The following is a 21,132-nucleotide window of genomic DNA, read 5'->3' on the forward strand; positions in this document are numbered from 1 at the left end:
TAGATATAATCAATAACAGAACCAACTGTAGAAAAACTCGTCCAAAAGCGCTCGCCAATCCGATAAAGTGGCAAACATGAGATTTTCAGTTAAAAGGTTAGAGTAACTAAAGTCTCCTGATATGACTTGTCGGTCTAATGCGATTTGCTTATGCACTGCGTCTTTCTTAATTGGTCAAAAATTACCCCCTTTCCTTATTTGAGTGGGCTGGTGCATATCTATTCAAAATAAAAATAAAAAAGGTGCCATAAAATTGTTGAGGATGTTTCACTTTACATAATTGAAAACGGGTTGAAATGAATAGATTGGATGTAGCGATAATAGAAATCTGAAAGTTAGTTGAAAAGGATAGAATACTGACATGCGGTGTCTGGAGGGCTATTTTTAGTTGAAAATGAAGATTGAGTGAATTAGTTCAGGTGTTGAGGTATGAGATTCTTAAAAGCATATGATGTTCTATTTTTAAATACGTAAGTAGCATGTATAATCTATTTGAGTTTGTTATGAATTAGTCTTAAACTATTAGCAGTTAATGAGGCATAGCATAATTAATGGTGAATGTTAGTATTAGAAGCATGTGTTCGCATTTTTGAGTATGTAACTGGTTGTTGTGCGTCCTGTTCCTCGTTCGGCCAATGGGTGTCTTCCAGTGGAACGTCATTAATCACTCCACTCATGTGTTGCTGCTATAACGCCACGATTGTTTCAAACTTTATTATTATGCTGATGCTTCTGTATGTCATTTCAGATCAAGGGCCGGTACGTTGAGATCCTGTTGCAGTTACAAAAGATCCCGGGAGTCAATAAATTCTTACTCTTCCTTATCTGGTGAGACCGGCATCAGCTCCGTTTCTTCATCTTTATGTTCAGAATCATTGGGATCTCTAATGATATTGCTCTAATCAATAACTTTCATGGGTAGAGGTTGTTTGGTTTGGCAGAATCTCCTATTCTTTTTATTTGTATTTACAGTATTATTTCTACGTGAATATTCAAATGATTGATGTTCATTCTGGTGACAAGGATAACAGTTAATGCACGCTTTGGATTCATGACATTCAAATTTTGTCTGTCCTTCTTTATGACAGTAACGATACAAGCTAGGCATATTATTTCATGTTGCATGAAAAACCTCTCTAGATTCACACCCAACTAACCTGATGGTCTAGGTCTTGAAACCTTTGATCCTCACTTCTTTAAGTGTATATTTATATAAAAGAAGGTCTTTAGCTTTTTTGAATGTTTAGCACGGCATAATCAGAACCCATAAAAAACCAGTTGCAGATTCAGTATTAATTCTTACATCCATGATAACACCAAATATTGCGAGGTACTTTTGTGATCCAGTCAAGGCTTTGCTCTTTGGCAGAAGGGGCAAATTATTTAAGAGTGACAGTTTTAGCCGAGTCCTCAAGGGCAGAACAAGGGAAAAAAACTCCCAAATAGCATTTGGAAAATCAAACCATTATTGACAACACCATTATTACCTTGTTCTTTAGATATGTAAAATTCAAGGTTACGGTGGTGGCTATCATTCAAAGGAACACATGCATACACATTGGGATGTTGTTTCTCGAGTAACATCACACTCTGTTTGTCAGTATAGTTGTCTGCAGTTCAAACTATCGATCAGATATGCACCTTTCGCTCTAGACGCGTTGAATACCTTTGTATGTAAGGCGCTTAAGATCGAATCATCTTCAACAGGATGATGCGCAATATGATCATACAACAAGGACACTCTACTTGTTGCCGTCACTGCTTGAACACAGTACTTGTATCTAGCTCTGCGATTGGGTGGAGAGAATATGGACTCCGCCACATGGGAACTGATAAGAATTGGAAAGAATCATGTCGGTATTGGATTGATAATGCCATCCTTGTGCAGGGGCCATACTAATCTTCTCTGTATCGTTCCGATTTTAACAAGTGACAGAGGTCAAATTCATGCCAGTACTGGATGGATGGCAGAGGCAGGGAAACGAATAAGAAGCGACCAGATATAACTACAACTTTATTAAATGATTTGAGCTTAGATTTTGGCAAAGTGAGGTGTGAAACAGGGGCTAATAACCATTATACAGCCTGTAAGGATTTATGGCGTATCGACATATTCTCAAGATCTAGTATCGATGTAAATGACATGAAAGGAGTGCTTTGTTATCCAGTAATTGGTAGGTTATATATGTCAAAATAACTGCCTGTATACTTGTGTTAAATTCTTGTATAGGCAGAGCGTTAATATTCTATATAAATGTATTACCCAATGATGGATTGTATATCCTCTATGAATTAAGTAAAGTAGCAATCCCTTTTATAATTGAAGATTTACTAAAGTTCACAATGTATTTTGGATACTTTCAATTTTAAATATTTATGAAGAATGGTGCGAGTAATGTACGTTTGTAACTAACCAAAGTAGAAAACGGTTATCCATGAATGATGACGATTTTGATAGATTAATTGATAGAGTAATAAATAGGAAGAGAGTACGTATCATTAAACATCATAAACATTAATTTCAGAAATATTCATCAAGCTTTATATGTATACCTATTGTATATTATGAAATATCCTTTTTTTTATTACTTCTTGTATGTGTTCATTTAACATAGATAAAGCCGTATGGTATTTAAAAAACAAGGATAAAACAAATGCACAGCTAGCTGAAGATGGGATTACTTCTTGTTTTTTTTTTTTTTTTTTTGCTTTTGGTCTTTGACCAACTGTCTTCAACTAGATTAGGAAAGCGAATAAGAAGGCTTGCCACCAAAAGCTCAGATAGCCACACTATTATTCAATATCCAAGTTTCCAACGAACTTGTTGACTGTTGAGTACTGTTGCCTAAACATTCATATGATTTCCAACTCCTCTGATCTCCTTTCATTAGAGAATAATACAGACAAGTAGTATATCGATTTGATAAATCAGACTTGACATCAAGATATTGGTTGTTGGGTCTAGCTGGGGTTTTCATTTATAAAATGTCTATGATGGTCATAAGCTAGGTAGTAAAAAAAAAAAAAAAAGCAAGCTGAATGGATCATGAGCTTTACGCTCTCAAGGATGTTCACAAGGAATTAGGTCATTCGGTTACTTTTGTATTATGACTATTCGGTCTTTATTCATTAGGAGACTCTTGTAACGACTATGAAACCGAACTTCCGGCACTTTTACAAAAGCACCATATCATCCTCAAAAAACAAACTTTGACTCTCACGTTGGCGCCATCCTTAAGGAACCAAACTTCAAGGAAAAGCCAGCTGAAGAGCGTGAGAGAGCCGTTGTGGTGGCTCACAGTCGTATAGTCAGATATACAAAATGATAGCAAGGGGAGAGAGGGGTTGTTGTTATTGTTATTGTTTATACTCTGATAAACAGTTTAATAACAAGAGGCAGGATAGTACTGGAGCACTAGGGATCTTTGAATACAATGCTTGTCTTACTGAGCACTTATACAAAGATGACGATATATACTTTTAACACAATAAACCTTTATTAAGATGTACTAAAAATGACTAAAAGGACCATAACTGATAAACCATTTTGGGCAGCAGGGCTCCATCCAAACCAAGTTCTTTCATGGCTCTTGCTATAGCTGAGGGTTCATCCTCTTTTGTCCTCAGACGATATAGAAATATAAGCAATATTTCCTAAATGATACAATGTTTTGATAACCATTCCCCCTGCATCATGCTTTGGTTGGCATTTGGGCACTTTACCATCAATTATATCGCTGACAATTTCACCAGAAGGCAAGCAGTGATCATTGTAATTACGACAATGTATTTAGTTGCAAATTAATAATAATAATAAAATAAGACCGTTTAAACCAAGATACTTTTTGTGGTTTATGAACCAAAACCTTTGTATTTATATCTTGAAAGGTTTACTTCAAAGCCAAAATGCCAAGCCTCTTGAATAAAGCGAATCGCCGGTTGAAGAACAGAATGGTTACGGCGATAACATGGTAAATCATTAACTTTCACTCACACTGAAGACTAAAAAAAAAATACGTGTACTACTTGAATGGGTAACAGAAAGTGTTGAATGCACCCAGTAAATCTTGATTGGCTGGATAAAAATCCTGAATTGAAATGCAAATCACTGCATCGATAAGATGAATAAAAAGGTTTTGGTTGGAATTCATATGCCAAAGAAAAGATTGGGTTTATTGATGCTGATGATCATTAAAGAAAGAGAAAGGGAGATGTATTTTAAATATGAAAGGTATAGAGGAGGAGGGGTAAGAGAGATGCTTTATGAAATATATGATACAAAAGTAGAATTAACACATTATACGATTTGTTCCAACAATTAAAGAAGATGGATGGCGACAATTAGGTCTACCTTCTCCTTGTTCTTCTTCTTCTTCAAAAGCAGGAAATGAGAAATACATGTCTTCAAATAAACATTGAACTTGTTTCTCTGATTCATCCCTCTTGATGGCTGTGGTAGAAGGTGATACGATGGATAATAAGTTCTTTACAAAGGATGAAAATGATTTATGGCGTGCACTGTCAGTTTCATTATGAAGCAAACTACAATGGGTGGAAAGAGTGACCATCATGTTTATTGAAAAAGAGAAGAGAGAATTAAAAAAAGAAAAAGATATTATTTATAGGCAGCCACAATGTAGACAAGAGCCCCGATCCATTTGTTTTTTCTCTTTCGGACCTGGAACAAGGGGGGAGTAACACATAAATGCCTCTTTATTGAACCATGCTTGATTGCATCCATTTCGTACTCTTTTTGAAGAGCACACTAAGCGGTTGAAAGTAATAAGGAAAAAGAGGATAGAGATGATTGACATGAAGCAGCATACATTCAATTTCTGTATGAAATAGTCTGTCATGACGTAAAGCAGTCAATGGTCGTTGTATCTATTAAAAAAAAAAAAAAAAAAAAAAAAAAAAAAAAAAAACAAATAATGCTTGTATAAAGTATTCACTCCTGAGACATTTAAGAATAATCAATTGGTGTGAATAGAGCAAGTATAGTTCAGATGGTCTCTCATTGATGAAAGAGGATTGAAAATGATTCAAAAGAAACACATTCTCTGCTCATCCACTCCCTTTCTCTTCTTTCAATCATTGTTCATCAACGATGGATTGTTATCGATGGTTTATAAAAAAGAGCCTGTTGTGTAAAGAAGTTCTTTTGTGTCTACTGGATGAATGTTGTAACAAGTGTCACGTTCACAGCATTTGTTTACAGTGATTGACGGCGTTCAACACAGCCAATGTTCTCTCATCCATCGTAGCTTACTCAATTGTCCTTGATCCTCAGAAACACACTCCTTCTTAGTTATCTCTTCAAGCTGAATTTTGAATGGAACGGAGTATACCTGATATGTAAAGAAGATACTGCCACTTGACGATCTATCTTTTTTTTCTTCAAATGATTCTCATCCGATAAGCTTTTATTTTTGTGGTTCTACTTTTGAAAATAATGTCGGTGCGTGTGGCACCTTTAGGTGAACAGTGTCATGTACTACAATTATCGATCTTTTAAATCTGGTCTTGTTGACTGTTACAAAAGATATCTGTTTCATCTCTTTGTATTTTACCAATTAAAAATTTTTAAAAGGTTTCTTTTTTGAAGGAGAGAAGAGAATTTTATTTAATATAAAGAAAAAAGGGGAAAAGAGAAGGAAAGATGGATGATTTGTTCATCTTATTTTACACCCCCCCTTTTTGATGAATCCATGGTAAATTAAAACTCAATTCTTACCTGATTTTAATAGAATGGATAAAGTGAGAAAAAGTGGCTTTTAAAAACGCATTCATCTATCGATTGAGTAGCAAAGAATAAAACAAAGCGCATTAAAGTGGGTTGTAAAAGGGCTCTGTGTAAGATCAGAGGATGAGGTAGCATTGGCTATTATTATCATTTTTACTAAAGAGTACATGCGGTTGATTTATCACAAGTATGTTCACCTCTATTTGTCATTTTATAGCAGCACCGCTTGTAAATCAATTTTAGGATCGTGGATCGAAATCACAGCCAACTTCTTGAAGTAAGATGTGAACACCGTGCAAAGTATTTTTAGCTTTTCTTTTTTTTTTTTTTTTTTTTTTTTTCCTCTTTTCTTTTTCCTCTTCTTTTTTCCTCTTCTTTTTTTTTCCTTTTTCCTCTTTCTTTTTTTGCTTTCTTTAATCATATTACATATTATGTGATTTACTTTTTCCGATATTACAAAAAGTAAATCACAGTAGTACATGCAGATAGGGGTGCATTTTACGCAGTATGCATGAGTATAGCTTAAAAAATTATAATTTTAGAAAAGTGAGAGAAAATAAAACGCGATTTCCTTTTTCAAAAAAAGTGCTTAGGATTACGTTGCAGTCATAAATAAAGCAAATGCTAACTACATACTGCAAACGCATTGTCTTGAATAAAGCAGGTTTTGTGTACAATTCATCTATAAATAAGAATCCTTCCTTTCTTTTCTTTTCTTGCTACTTTTTTTTTTTTTTTTTTTTGACAAGCTCAAGCACTTTCCCAATGACGATCGATAGAAGCAAAAATGAATGCAAGGCACTTACAGAGCTCATCAAGGATGCTTGCGAAAAGTATGCCGACAGGATCTTGGCTCGCTATCACTCGAATGGAACCTACAAAACACTGACTTATGCTGAAGTCGATGCCATCTCAGATCGACTGGCCTCTCAGTGGTCTCACAGTCTTCAGCAAGGCCAGGTCGTCTCCTTTCTTTCTGACCACGGCCTGGATTACTTTCTCATGCTCATCGCTCTCCTCAAACTTCGCGTCACTTTCTTTGCCATCTCTCCTCGAAATTCTGAACCGGCTGTGTTGGCCTTGATGAGCCAAACAGGATCCGACGTGTTGCTCGTCAGTTCAAAATACAAGCGGATGGCTCAGGCCGTGAAGAAAAAGGGCCTGGTGGCCCACATGGTCAGTCCACTGCACCATGAGCTACTGCTCCAAGAATCCGTCAACCTGACCCTGCCTGATATGAACGATTCAGATGTCGATCATGAGAAGACAACGTTTATTTTGCACAGGTAAAGCATGAACTGCGACTTGTTTGCCTACTCATCCATTCACAGTTCAGGATCGACGAATTTTCCAAAACCAGTCTACTGCACCCACCGGTACATGTTCAAGGTCATCCGTACCTTTCAAGCCATGAAACAAAAGCATCCCGAGATGAAGGCCATCGATCAGGACGATGTCCTTTTGTCCTGTGCACCCATGTAAGTCCATCGATCTTTCCCTTATTCCTTGACTTATCTCTCTCAGCTTTCACTCGTTTGGTATCACCTGTGCTCTTGGTCTCCTGACGGTTGGCGGCAGCCTTGTCTTCATCGAACGACCTTCGCCTTCTCAAGAAGACATCAAGCAGGCCCTGAGGATGAATCCCTGTAGCCTGATGGCAGCCCCACCCCTCGTGCTTCAGCAGATGGCCGAGGCCATCCGACAGGACCGAGCCTATAACGACTTGCTGCGTCAGCTCACGTATGTCTTCTTTGGCGGCGCACCGCTCGTGTTTGACACAGGCGAGTGGCTTTTGACACAAGGCGTTCCTATTCGGATGATGTACGGCATGACCGAGGCAGGCACGGTGATGACATCCGATCTGGATCCGAGCAGCAAGAACTGGTATACGCTGACGCCATTCGTGACGGATGACGAAGGCCACGAAGGCTGTGGATTTGAAGACCAAGGGGAGGAGAAGACGATGTACGTCCGTGCCGAGACGGGCTGTCTGGCGCCGGGCGTGGCCAACCGACCGGATGGTGGCTACGATACCAACGACTTGTTTCAAGCGCATCCTGCGTTCCCAGGCTACTACCGCTACCTCGGCCGACGCGATCATTTGCTGATCATGGAAAATGGCGAAAAGACCAACCCGGCCCCGATGGAACTCACGATCCGGGCCTGTCCGCTGGTGAAGCAGGCGATCGTGCTCGGCCATGGACGTCAGTGTACCTCGGCCCTGATCGAACTCAACACGGCCGTGGACGAGGCCGGGTTGCGGAAGGTGTATGAGGCGGTCCAGGAGGCCAATGCGGCCTGTCCGAGCCACAGTGTCCTGGTGGATCAGATGATCAAGATCCTGCCCTTCGGTCAGTGCCTGCCGACGAATGCCAAGGGACAGGTGGCTCGAAAGAAGGTGGAGGTCGAGTATGAGGAGACGATCGAGGCCCTGTACAGAGACTTTCTCGACGGACCCGCACGAAAGATCCGCAAGACGACGCCGGGAACAGAGACCAAGGCCTTTTTGGTGCGCTGTGCGGCCGATGTCCTGCAACTCTCGATCGAGGACGTTCAAGACACCTCGCTTTCCCTTTTTGATCTTGGTCTCAACTCGCTTTCCTTGATCCAACTGCGCAACAGGATCGCCGACCGGTTCGATCACGTCTCGGTCGATTTTCTCTACCGCCATTCGACCCTCGACGGCCTCGCTCAAGCGCTGTCGACCGACCCCCTCGACCGATCCACCGCCATCCAGTCGCAGTATGACCAGACCCAGCACCTGGTCCAATCCTACCTCGCACGGGCCCGATCCGATTTTCGCGGCAAGGTCCAGAAGCCGGAACGAAAGCAGCAGGGTTGGGTGGTGTTGCTGACGGGCGCGACGGGATCACTGGGTTCCTTTGTGCTCTGGGAACTGTTAAAGAACGAGAAGGTGAAGAAGGTGTACTGCATGGTCCGAGGCCAGCATCCGGAGCAGCGACTGGAGGACGCGTTCGAGGCTCGCCTGCTGAACCGGGCCTGGCTGAAGAGCGGCCGTGTGGAGGTGCTGCCGATGCGGCTGAATGACCGCTACCTGGGCCTGTCGCGCACCCGCTATGGCCAGCTGCGAAAGGAGATTGACATCGTTCAGCACTGCGCCTGGATGCTGGACTTTCACCGCACGATCGAGGACTATGACCGGACCTGCATCGCGCCCTTTTACCGTCTGCTCCAATTTGCCTACCGCGACGGACACCCGATGGACGTCCATTTTGTCTCGAGCGTCAGTGCCACCGCGCTCTGGGGGGACGTGATCGAGGAAAGACCGGCGCCGGTCGATGCCCGGGTGGCGATGCCCAAGGGCTATGCGCAATCGAAATTTGTGGTGGAGTGTGTGATGAGCGACCTGGTGGAGCACAAGGGCCTGCCTTGGACGATCGAGCGACTCGGTCAGGTCTGTGGCGATACCGAGCATGGCGTCTGGAACACGTCCGAGCAGTACCCCTTGATGTTTGTCGGTGGAGCCGGTCGGTTGCATCAGATGCCCGCCCTCGACCTCTCGGTCGATTGGATCCCGGTCGATCACGCCGCGCGTGCCTTGGTCGATATCCTGCTGCACGTCGCCTCCGTCGACACCGACAGGTCCGTCTACCATGTCGTCCAGCCTCGGACCCTGTCCTGGTCTGCCCTCCTTCACATCCTCCGTTCCTCCGGTCTGTCCTTTGAGACCGTGTCCGCCCAGGCCTGGGTCCGTGCCCTCGAATCCCACCAGGACAATCCGGCCTATCGTCTCCTCCCGTTTTACAAGCAGACCTTGGCCGATGCCTTTCGCATGCCTGTCTTTCAAACCCTTCAGACCGCCTCCGTCAGCTCTCAGCTCCATCAGGCTCCCGTCATCGATCGTGCCCTGTTTACAAAGTTTCTTGGCTATTGGGAACGCGTCGGGTTCTATGATCCCGCGCATGATGTAGAACAACTTGCTGTAGGCTCTCAATAAACTCCTTTTTTTTTTCAATCACCTTCTGTTTTACAATCAAAGCTTTTAAAACATGATTTTATTAGAAAAAAGACAATGTTTCCTTTTTGGGCAGTGTTGGATTCTGTTCTCTTTGATCACATCCACTTGTACAAACGATTATTTTAAAAGAGAGACATCAGATCCATTTCATTTCATGTCCTATTCTTTAAACTATCTCGTCTTTGTTGGATGTCTCAAAAGGAGACGTCTGAGGATGATCCTCATTTTTTAAAAAGTATTCACACAACTTGTTCACTGATGCACTTGAATTATGCATCTTTTTTTCTTGTTCATCCGTCTCCTTTTTTTTAAGAAAGAAAAAAAAAAAAAAAAAAAAAAAAAAAAAAAAAGCTCCCTAAAGAATCAAGTTGGCTTTGATGACACAGATTGGAATCAAAGAGGATAAAAAGTGAATTGATTGAAATGAGAAGGGGGAAGAACCAGGATTCGTCTCTTTTAAATCTTCTCAGATTATTTCAAAGAAACAAAAGGAGAAGAATGCAAGCCATTCGATTGGTTTATGTACCGCATTGGCACCCATCATGTCAATAGTATCCCCCCTTTCTTTTTATCCAATCCTTAGTCAATCAACTTTTTTTATGACACGATTGAATGTATTTGTACCACTTTATTAAAATTGCATTTAATAAAGTCATATCCTATTTAGGTGGTGATTATTTCAATTTCCGACATTAAGAATCTAGAACAGCAGCAGGATGTTGATACGAGTTGATTAGACTACATGCATCTAAAGCAAATTGAACAAATCGTGTAATAAAATAAAATTAATTTCAATCTATTTCATAAAATGATTTAAACACATATTTTTATTATTATTTTTTTAAACAAAGGAATTCAAGATTTTTTTTTTTAATTAAAGCCTTTTACCATTATTAGTAGGTACGCTTATAAAAGCATTCTTTTTTTTTTTTTTCTTTTTTCATAAAATCATCTTTCTTCTTTTCTCTAGTGTAAATAAACCATGTCAACCATCAACTTATTAAACCAAGGCCATCAAGACTTTACTTCTTATAAAAGAAACGAGCTGGCATCGTCTCTTTGTCAAAAATACAATCGGAAATTCCTTCGATCGTCTTCTTACAAATCAATGGTGGATGAAAAGGCAGAAAGGATACAAGAAGATATGTGGTGTCAAGAAGAGGATGACAAAACGGCATTATTTGCAAAAAAGCCGTGTAGGTTCTCTTGGAAATCGTCTCTTTTTCGCGTCATTGGTTTTAAATATAAACAAGTTGTCTAGCTCATAAAACCATCCCATTTTCCATCCTTTTTTTTTTTATTGTTTCTCTTTGGTAGTACGATACCTTGTTTGATAAAAAATTGTCACAGTGAATTTCATTTGTATGCAAGCCCCGTAAAATTTTAAATCGTTCTCTCGCGTGGATCATTTTAATCTTGATTAAACCTTATTTGACAAGCAAAAGAAAAAAAAATAATTTTTTTTTTATTTCGTATTTAATTTTAGTGATCCATCCATTCATGTTCACCTTGACTCATTCATAGAGAGTTTCAAAGATAATTTGTACTTGTTTCTATAACACACGAATACACTCGCATCCTTCTTTGAGCCTGTCCATTTCCGTATCACATCCTCTGGAGGATGGAGTTGTCAGTCAAGCATGTCTTGGGTCAGAAACAAATTTATTTTATGCTTCTTTGTCATCTATTTCCATCTTGGGTCTCAAAATAGACAGGATGCTCCTTGTATTCAAGTCCAAAGAAATCTTGTTGAACTGTTGGAGGGAGAGCCTTTGAAAGGATGAAACGGGAACGAATAGGAACCACGACAGACATCCATGTGCTGATAGCTTGTCTCGATCCATTCACAGCGGCTGCTCAGGAGCATGCTGGGTGACAATGCGTGGATCTTGTCCTCTTGCTTTCCATTCATCCTAAACCACATTTAACTGGGCATCCATTTTCTATGGATGCTAAATAACATCAACACACACCCCTCCTACTGACATCCATGTCCTTTTCAATCACTGAACCCAACCCTTTCATTTTGATCCTATCCCCCACTTCTTCTCATCCACTCATTTACTTTCAAGTCTATTTCTATCCTCTGCAGCATACCATCTGGCTTCATCACCCTCATGGCTTCTTTTATCCCATCCGGTCACTGATCTTTACGCAGACAGGCAAACACAGGGGCCACATCTGAACAAGCTCCAATGTCTCATTCTCATAAGGCGCAATCGTTCGGTTCTATTGCCGAGTTGAAATGTAAATTGGCAGGGCTCGATCTTGTCATGTATCACTGCTACTCACAACCTGCGTATGTGCAGTTGGAGTCATCTGTGCTCATGTCCCTCAAACGATACACCTATCCTTGTATGTGTGCATGCTGTGTCATACCCTAACCCATGTCCCAGAACCACATCCAATATCGAGCATGGCAAGATTAGCTTCAGCATCAAATGATGTTGCTCTACTGGGTAGAACATTGCTTTTTTTAAAAAAGAGAAAGGTTATTCACTCATGTATCACATGGAGTCACTTGTTACCCCCTTTCAATTATTTCCTTGACTGCAAATGATGGCTTTTAAATAAGAGGGTGTGAAAAGGATGCACTCTTGTTTACTTTTGTCAATCGCATCTATTCTTCTTTGGTAGCCAATAAGTAGCCGATGGTACTTCCTTGTTGTGATCCATGTCAAGTCATCATCTGTACCATCTGCCGTATTCCATTCCATCCTTGGGGAAGAACGATTGCATTTTCTTGATAGATGGGATGCTATGAAAAAAAGAGAATATATCAAAATTTATATCATCAGGATACCAAGGTGGATGGCAGAGGGAAATCATTTGGGCTACAGCTCCCTTCTTTTTTTCTTTTTAGATAGTGACCATCAAACACACATCTGTACAAGGAAGGCATGTATTTCAAATTCTTTTTTTATAAAAGTACAGACCTTTCCGTGTCTTTTAGGACTGGAGAAAGAAAGAGTGAGGAATCGACTTGGTGCCAAAAGAAAATCGGAGAACAAAGATGTATTCTCAAAGGATGAGGGAAATACAGGTTTTGGTGTGTAGGCTGGGATATTTCGGAAAAAAAGGAAGACAGGTCGAGATTTTGAGAGACAAGAGAATAGGGTCACTGTCTACCAAGTCTCTCTTATAAATATCATCCACACGGCAAAGATTTATTTTTTAAAAGTATTCAACTCTCATGTTTCGCTTTAAACCACTGCTATCTTTTGAATTACCCTGAACGATTTCTTGGACATTAGGTTGAACAAGGGCGAAGAAGGAAGATGGAAAGGCGCGTGTTGACTTGTAGACAAAGTTTCTTTAAGAACATGGCAATCCACATTCTCTTTGTCATCAGTAGACTCTGCATAGACTATGCCTTCTTGAACGCATGGTTCAACAAAAGCATTCTCCTTTCTTTCTTGCAATGATTTCAGCATCCAACTTCCTTGCTCTTTCTGACCCTTCCATCCTATCAAAACCATCATCTGCTCCACTTGAACTTTATTTTCCACATCAGACCTTTCCTCGCATCTCCTTCACACCACTCGGCTTCATTTGATCATGCCGACCTTCGATAGGGGCCCTTTGTCATTGAACATGAATCGAGCCGATTCCTACTTGGTCTTTTTTCCAAAATAAAAAAAGGTTTGAACATGTTTGGTTGGGCAAAAGTCGCTTTGAAAAAAGGGCCATCTCCTTGTTCGTTTCACAGATGACTGTTTGTATTCTGCCATCATCAGCCCTCTGGTTGATCTTGATCAGTAGGACGTGTGTGATACCTACAGATCGTGAGATGATCATGTTGGATGCTAGATCTCTACAGGATGCTTGGGACAATGTGCTGTTGGGCACGATCACGATCAGATGGGGGTCCTTGTTAAGATCAGACATACCAGAAACCGCAGTGACTTAATCATGTTGTAGCTTTTTTAGAACTTTTTGGAAAAAAGATAGTCAAAATAAGAGAGAAAGAGAGAGCGGAATGACCTTTTCTTGGGTTGCCTAAACTAAATACGTTTTGCTCAAGATTCCAAAGCTTGAGCCCAAGAAACAGAGAGCAAGAGATACATCTGTTGAACAAAAGATGGGCTTCTTTCTTGGGCCCCTGATCCATCTTCATTAGCCCTTTACTTTACCAAATTGAATTCGGTCATATAACCTATTTTATACATCATTTCATGGCCATGTGTCTGTCGTCGTCCTGATCCTCTCTCACGTTTTCAACTTTGCTGGTCAAACCCTCTTTTTCTAAAGACATCTTGCCACCCAAAAAGCCCCTCTGGATGTTCTAACGGAAACAAGAGGGAATAGCACATCATCAAAAGAACCAGGAGCCCCATCTTGTGTTCAAAATAAACTTGGATGGGTTCAGCCCACTGTACGCTTTGACTGGATGATTTCCCTTTTGGAGAGTGCGAGTTTCGGTGACTTTAGGTCTGTGTGCATCAGGCTTCTTTAGGTAATGATCTTCTCAAAATAGCGTCTTTTGCTTTGGCTTTCCTTTGCCATGTCACTGTGAAACTCTGACAGAAACTTTGGTCTTGTCAGTTTCAAATGAGCCAGGGGTGAAGAGATACAAGATGCGTGCTTGAACTCGATTGTTTCTGTGGGGGGGGATAATAGGTAGTGACAGAGGCTGAAGCTTGGTTCATCACTGTGAATAAAGACGACCGTCGTAAAAATGCAAAAGTGATTTCAAAAAAAAAAAAGTATTTACCCACCTCATCCGATCGTCTTGTAGAATCAGACGATGCCAAGATTGGAACTTTCAGAGTACAATGGGTAGAATAGTAGGGTCACGTAAGAAAGGGTATGCTCCAATCGCGATAGAGTCACAATCGTCTTTCAAAACCAAACCGGAAAACAAACAAAACGCTATCTTTTGATGAACCTTGCTGTATGCTGACCCATGTCTCTTTTTTGCTGCTACTTTTTAATTGAAGACCAACGTCCTTTTTACGGATAGAATGATAAAAAGAAAAGAAAGTCCATTGAACAATTGACGGTCGACATGACTCGTCTATAAAAAATACAAGTCGTTTTCTTTTGATTCGTCTAGATGGCATAAAAACCAATGTTTGATTTCATCTGAAGCTTGTATGGTTTCATTCTTGTTGATACGAGTTGTTTATGTAACTCAAGTGGATGCAAGCATCTCAAAAAAATCGTTTTTCCGTACAAATATTGACTCTTTCTTTACGGTTTTTTCCTTTTTCCCCATTTGTCATATCAGCTTTCAATTGCATCTCTTGTTTCATGATGACTTACTCAATGGCGATAAAGGCCATCATTCTGAAACACTTGATATCATATGAGATTTGCATTTCATAATTTACGTGCATGAAAACAAAAAAAAACGCTTGGTTTTCTCAATAAAGGCATTCCGAAACAATTCCACTTGGCAAACAGGTAAAACAGAGAGTCTTATGAAGGCGAACACCTTTGGGGGGGGGAGGAAAAACCATAAATGGTCGTACCTTGGAACGAATGTTTCGTTTTATTGACAAAAAGTAATCAAACCGAGTCACGTTGAACAATCAATATTGACAAAGCAAAATGGGATCATTTGAAGAGGGGTGACTTGGTAACTTTACTATTTTTAAAGAGTGAATCCAATGGCATCGGAGAGAAAGCATGTTGTTTTTTATAAAAAGAGAGAGAGAGAAAATGGCTAAGCTTTGTATTACATCATTGTTTTCTCTCTTTACACAAAGGAAGCTCGAACCCTTTTTGTTTTGCAACACAAAAGTAAACAAAAAGCCAGAGCTTGCTCATCTTAAAAAGCATATGATGACTGCAACTGCGTATGACAAATCGCATGTTTCAAATTCTATGGGAGAAAGCTTTTCTTGTGGCATATAAAGAAACATCCCATGTTCTCTTTCTTATATTTCGTTCTTTTTTGTTCTATTTCACCATGTCCATTGTTACTACGCCTGGTTTTCAGCTACCTGAATTATTTAAAGAGTCCATAGGACATGCAGCGTATGAAAAAGAAATAAGAGAGAATCTTATGGCTACAGATGGATTAAGACAAAAGACACTTTTATATGAATATCAAGTCTTGACATCGAAAATCATTGAAGCACAGAGTAAACTGGCCATCTTACGAGTCGACACATTAGCCACACTGAAGGCGATCAACAACAAAGACGATGACCTGTCTCCATTGTTATTTGCTCATTTCAAAAAGAGGTTAGAGATGCACCAATCTGATCTGAACGGGCTGACACACCCATCGATCCATACACCCTCCAGTACCCTTCCTTCCTTTTCACAACCTTCTTCCACCGAAGACGAATCTGAATCCATCAGCCTGGGTCGCCCTCAAAAGAAACACAGTTCTCGATACACAAAGAGTGGTCCGTCCGAGTGGGAGGAGGACAACAGCAGCCGTTCGGTCATCAGCCTCAGGCCGAGCTCACTGGCTAAAACCGAATTATATAAACCACTCTGGCCGGAAACGGTGTCCTGCCACAGACAAGCAAAGAGACAAGACCGTGGTTTAAATCACTTTATTGTGACAAGTTGGCAATGGATAAAATTTATGCTTATTATGACACTAGCCATTATGATAAGTATAAAGCGATATAAGGTATATCCACTCAGTTAAATTCGTATCTTTTGTTCATGTTTTCAACACTTGTTGTATCCTTATGAATGACCTCAATGATATGTTGTATACCCTTGTTTTGTTCACCCAGATTCTATATCGATCGGTTAATAAAAATAAAACAAAAATAGATCATGTACCTTTGTGATCTCATTCATATGTTGTTCAGATACCGCATGCCACTCTTCTACACCATCAATCCTTCCATACTTTCGCCCTGACTCTTTAATGAGCTGTAATTGTGCCCACAACTGATTCAATTTGCCGTGGAATAATTCTGACTTTTGTAGCTGTTGCTGAATATTTTCAAAACGTGTACGCATCGCTTCTTCTTCGGGAGTGATCGATAAGCCCTTGTTGCGTAAAACCTGAGCGTATTTCAGAAACTACAGATAGGGATTAGTTTAAAGCCCTTTTTTTAAGAACGCATGTTTTACTTTGATCAGACGTTGTACTGTTTCCATATGTCTCTGTTTACATTCATTTAATTTTGCTGCTGTCTCCACCAGACGTGATGTTTTGATTTTGTTTAATATCGTTTCGAGTTCTTTTAATTTTGTATCATGCGCTTCACTTAATCTATATTGTTGATCCATTCTCTTTTGTACATCATCAAATCCAATCGCCAAAGCAGGCACCATCCTACATGTACATGATTAGTCACCCACCGAAACCTGCTCGATGTCTGCCCCTTACTTTGTTGGATCCGGATTCGCCTTTTGTGCCGCTTTCCATTCTTCTGGATCGTGATCTTCAGGCTTTTGATACAGATGGACTTCTTGAGGTGAGACGAGGTTATAGAAATAATGTCTAAAACGGCAGTGAGGTGATTTGGGATCATAATAGGATTTCAACAAGGCCAGGGCCTGCCACACATTCTTGGCTTCATATCCCTTACGCACCGTAGAAGCCTCGGCATCCTTGTTGATCTCACACAAGAGTTGATACACCTGCTGCTCTCTCTGTTTCTTTTGCTGTTCACTCGTGTTGCCAAACAGACTGCTCCCTGGCTTGCTACCAAAGCCGCCAAAACCACCCGTGCTGCCAAAGCCACCGGTCGTGCTGCCAAAACCGCCTGTCGAACTGCCCAAACCACCGGCGGTGGTGCCAAATGAAAAACCAGTGGACGGCGCAAAGGTGCTGGTCTGTGGTTGGTTGCCCAGTGAGAAACCGGTGGATGGTGCACCGGAGGTCGTTGTCTGTGGTTGATTGCCCAGTGAAAAGCCAGTGGAAGCTGGCTGGGTGGCCATTGAAAATCCTCCAGACGGCCCTGGTTGATTCCCTAGTGAGAAGCCGGTCGAAGGTGCACTGGACGTGGCGGCTCCAAATCCCAAAGCACCTGAAGTGGCTGTTCCAAATCCGGATGGATTGGATGTATTTCCAAATCCACCTGTATTGGCTCCAAATGAAGGCGCTGCACTGGACGATGCTCCAAAACCGCCAAATGTATTACTTGTTGCAGGCGTTGTTGTTGAACCAAACGTAAAAGCCATCGTTTATCAATAAAAAAAAAGCGTGTTGAACAAAAAAAAAAAGAGAAAAAAAAAAAAAAAAATAAAGAGGGGGGACGTGTACTCCGACATCATAAAAACAAGTCCTATCCGGTCCGGAATAATCTGGTATCAAACGTGTTTTATTTCAGGTTTATGCTACAAATTCAAATTTTTTAGTGGTCGTGCGTACCCTCCAATCCGGTTGGGCTGTTGCTGCAGGCACACTCAGGCTCACTTGGTTTTTTCTTAGACTAGGTGGCTTTCTAGGTCGAAACTTGGTAGGCTATAAAAAGAACGTCAGCCGGTTTCGATCCAGTGTGTAGAAAGGGGGGACTTACATGCGTCAGTTCTTTTGTGGGTGTGATGGCATTCAGATCCACCGCAGGTTTGGATTTCTTGGGTTGAAACATATCCAGTAGCTTGTTGGATAACTTTTGAGGTTCCTTTTTTGTCTCTTTTTGAACGGTTCGTTTGGGTGGCTTTAGCTCCACAGGTTCTTTGGGAGCCTGCCAGGGCTTTTTTCCCATCGGCTCTGCGTGATTCAAGGCAAACAGGAGCTCTTTGATCATCACTCCTTCTTCTTTTCGTTCCATCGGCATCGGGCTCTCTTCGGTAGGAATAAACGTGAGTTCTTCATTGAACGAGACCCGCTTTTTGGCCATCGGTCGCTGCTGCTGTTCTTGAGGATACGTATCGTCTCCATCCGTGGAAGAGATATCGGACAGACTGTGATCTTCAGTGAATTTCAATTCTGGAGAAAGTTGAGGCAGATAGATTTTGTCGGATTTGTTGGACTCTTTGTCTGTTTTTTGTAGCGTGTCTTTGACCAGAGGCTGTTTGGAAAAAAAAAAAAAAAAAATGAGCGATGTATGAAATAAAACAAGTGTGTTATTACCATAGGTTCGGGTAATTGAATATGTTTTGGTGGTTCGATAGGAAACTTGGGTGTTTCTTGGACTGGTCTCTTTAGGATCTTCCTGGTATTTGATAGATCTTTTGTGTTGCTGTTAGAGCAAACATCCTACGCACACAAGGGATTGAGCTTACCTTTCTTGACTGATGGAGAAGGTTCAAAAGCAGAGAGATAAGAAGACTGAGTTAAAAAGATGAGTTGTATGAGAAACCTTAGGGTCACAACAACTTACCACAAGTCCACCTGTCTTCACCACAGGCTTCTTGCTATATTCCGAATTGGGGTTTGCTTTTGTTTCAAACTGAGCATTCTCTTTTGTCTTGGACATCGGCAGTTTCTGTATGGAGCTAGGCGGCGATGTGTCTTCTTTCTTTTTATTGGACTGCAAAGCTATTAATAAAAACAGTTGGTTTCTGTATTATCAATCGTACAAGAAAAAATACCCTGATATGATTTGGATTCCTTTACTGCTTCCTTGTTGTCTATTGAAGATTTATTCTGTCGATTGTATCGTCTTGTTCTTAATAGCTCAAGCTCCTAAATTAAACAAGTGAGAAATTCATGCAACTACTTGCTCATTTCTTCTTTACGCTTTCCAATGCTTTTAATCCTTGGGGGTTTCTGTAAATCCACATTGCATCTCTTTGGCTCATTCTGCTGTAAAGAAGAAAAAGGAACAGATTGAAAGCATGCTTTATAAATTTCTGTAGAAAAAAAATAAACAACAACAATCTAAATAAAGTAAGAGCATTGTTGTGTTACAGCATTTTGAGTGTAACTCCATCAAAAATCGAGATAGGAGTAAACAGATGTACTTGAATGAAAGCACAGGTCATCCATGGTTATTGTTCAACCACTGGGAACAATAAAAGCCAAACGCGTTTTGAACAGGTAAGCTTTACTTTTGTTTTGTATAAAAACATGTGACTACAATAAGAACAGGTGTTTACAATTTATTTTCTAAAAGCAGCCTATTGCTGACACAAGTCACTCAAAAAAGTGATATTTTAACAAGGCCCGATCCCAAGTATATTTGTATTTTTGTGTAATGAAGTCTTGTTGGATTCGTGACTTGGAATTTTTCAGGTCCTCCTTCCTTCCCTTTACTTTACGTCAAACCAACCTTTTTTTCCCTTTTCCCTTTTTCAGAACACTATGAGTGAAGCGAAAAATCAACTACTGGGTGTACTGAGTGAAGCTACTTCACAGGATTATTATCGTATCAAACAAGCAGAAGATATGCTGAAGCAGTGGGAAAACGCGCCTACTTTTTTCGCTACGTTACAGGTAACCTCAATGTCATTTTCATCGTTGCCAATTTTAACCACTCGTGTTTTTAGGATATATTTTATGATAGAACAACTCCTGAAAACATGAGAGTGCTGAGTGGTATTTATCTCAAGAACGGTATTGATCGCTTCTGGAGAAGAACAGCCAAAAAGTAAGTAGAGAAAAGTAGAATTCATAAACTTAATCGAACTCTAGTCCTATTGATCCCGAGGAAAAAAAGTTGATTCGTCAAAGACTGTTACAATTCATGGACGAACCCAATAAGAAGGTATGTGACATGCAGTCTCTTGAGACCCAACTTCCTATTGACATTTGTAAAAAGCTCACTGCACAAAATGCAGTGATTATTTCCAGAATAGCACGTTTGGATTACCCTCAAGAATGGTATGATAACAAACACGAAATAGACACCCTCTTCTTTTTATTGAAATCGCAATTAGGCCAGATTTACTTTCAATTCTCATCCAAACCATTGTGAATGCCAACAATGTTCTTGTACACGACAGAGCCTTAGAAACACTGTATGAAGTATTAGCCGAACTCAGCACTCGTTTATTATCCGCTGGACGTAAACAATTTGCATCGATTGCACCTGATCTCTTTCAAGCCGTTTCACAGGTTTACATGGGCTATGTAGAAAAGACATTCAGTGGACTTCAGCAGCAGCATGATGATCAACTGTTGGTGGAGTTAGACATCACTTTGACTTGTATCAAGTGTTTACGTATTTTGATGGTTAGTGGAATCAAAGATGTACACAAATATGATGAAACAAGAGTAAGTTGGTCAAATTGCGATCTATGCAAAGTAAAATAATAGAAACCATGTAGAACTTTATTGGAATGAGTGGAAAACATTTGGAACAATACGTCAATAGTCGTAAGGAAAGATATAGACATAAAGAACAGGAATCTGATGGAAAACAATAGGTTTTGCATTACTTCAAATGAGCAGCCGTACGAAAACAATAGAAATACTAGAAAGTACCATTGAAGAATATGGATCTCTTTATTTGGCTTTACAAAAAGCACATCCTGTTTCAGCCGTATTGTGTCCAGCATGGTTAGATATCATTCGTTATTATTGGCAAAATATTGTTGGTGA

At 40.5% G+C, this 21,132-nt stretch overlaps 6 protein-coding genes across 6 annotated transcripts; 3 read left to right on the plus strand and 3 right to left on the minus strand.

Annotated features, from left to right (window-relative positions):
- Positions 1-4,289: 4,289 nt before the first annotated feature.
- Positions 4,290-4,571, minus strand: RO3G_13255 (uncharacterized protein; the record flags this gene model as incomplete). The annotated part of the gene is made up of 1 exon (XM_067667839.1): positions 4,290-4,571. The coding sequence occupies one exon, from the start codon at positions 4,569-4,571 to the stop codon at positions 4,290-4,292; it is 282 nt and encodes a 93-aa protein (XP_067523940.1).
- Positions 4,572-6,508: 1,937 nt separating this feature from the next.
- Positions 6,509-7,225, plus strand: RO3G_13256 (uncharacterized protein; the record flags this gene model as incomplete). Its single annotated transcript, XM_067667840.1, has 2 exons — positions 6,509-7,029; positions 7,075-7,225. 2 exons carry the CDS (start codon positions 6,509-6,511, stop codon positions 7,223-7,225), a joined length of 672 nt encoding a protein of 223 aa, XP_067523941.1.
- A 1,831-nt stretch (positions 7,226-9,056) lies between these two features.
- RO3G_13257 (uncharacterized protein) lies at positions 9,057-9,701 on the plus strand (the record flags this gene model as incomplete). Its single annotated transcript, XM_067667841.1, has 1 exon — positions 9,057-9,701. One exon carries the CDS (start codon positions 9,057-9,059, stop codon positions 9,699-9,701), a length of 645 nt encoding a protein of 214 aa, XP_067523942.1.
- Positions 9,702-16,324: 6,623 nt separating this feature from the next.
- RO3G_13258 (uncharacterized protein) lies at positions 16,325-17,582 on the minus strand (the record flags this gene model as incomplete). Its single annotated transcript, XM_067667842.1, has 4 exons — positions 16,325-16,426; positions 16,473-16,718; positions 16,770-16,974; positions 17,029-17,582. 4 exons carry the CDS (start codon positions 17,580-17,582, stop codon positions 16,325-16,327), a joined length of 1,107 nt encoding a protein of 368 aa, XP_067523943.1.
- A 394-nt stretch (positions 17,583-17,976) lies between these two features.
- RO3G_13259 (uncharacterized protein) lies at positions 17,977-19,066 on the minus strand (the record flags this gene model as incomplete). The annotated part of the gene is made up of 5 exons (XM_067667843.1): positions 17,977-18,108; positions 18,164-18,658; positions 18,721-18,818; positions 18,873-18,918; positions 18,971-19,066. 5 exons carry the CDS (start codon positions 19,064-19,066, stop codon positions 17,977-17,979), a joined length of 867 nt encoding a protein of 288 aa, XP_067523944.1.
- An 827-nt stretch (positions 19,067-19,893) lies between these two features.
- Positions 19,894-20,911, plus strand: RO3G_13260 (uncharacterized protein; the record flags this gene model as incomplete). Its single annotated transcript, XM_067667844.1, has 5 exons — positions 19,894-20,025; positions 20,079-20,179; positions 20,224-20,412; positions 20,469-20,805; positions 20,906-20,911. 5 exons carry the CDS (start codon positions 19,894-19,896, stop codon positions 20,909-20,911), a joined length of 765 nt encoding a protein of 254 aa, XP_067523945.1.
- Between the last annotated feature and the right edge of the window lie 221 nt (positions 20,912-21,132).

The sequence above is a fragment of the Rhizopus delemar genome, genomic scaffold, assembly GCF_000149305.1.
Source record: "Rhizopus delemar RA 99-880 supercont3.11 genomic scaffold, whole genome shotgun sequence".
In the NCBI taxonomy this organism is placed as follows: domain Eukaryota; kingdom Fungi; phylum Mucoromycota; class Mucoromycetes; order Mucorales; family Rhizopodaceae; genus Rhizopus; species Rhizopus delemar.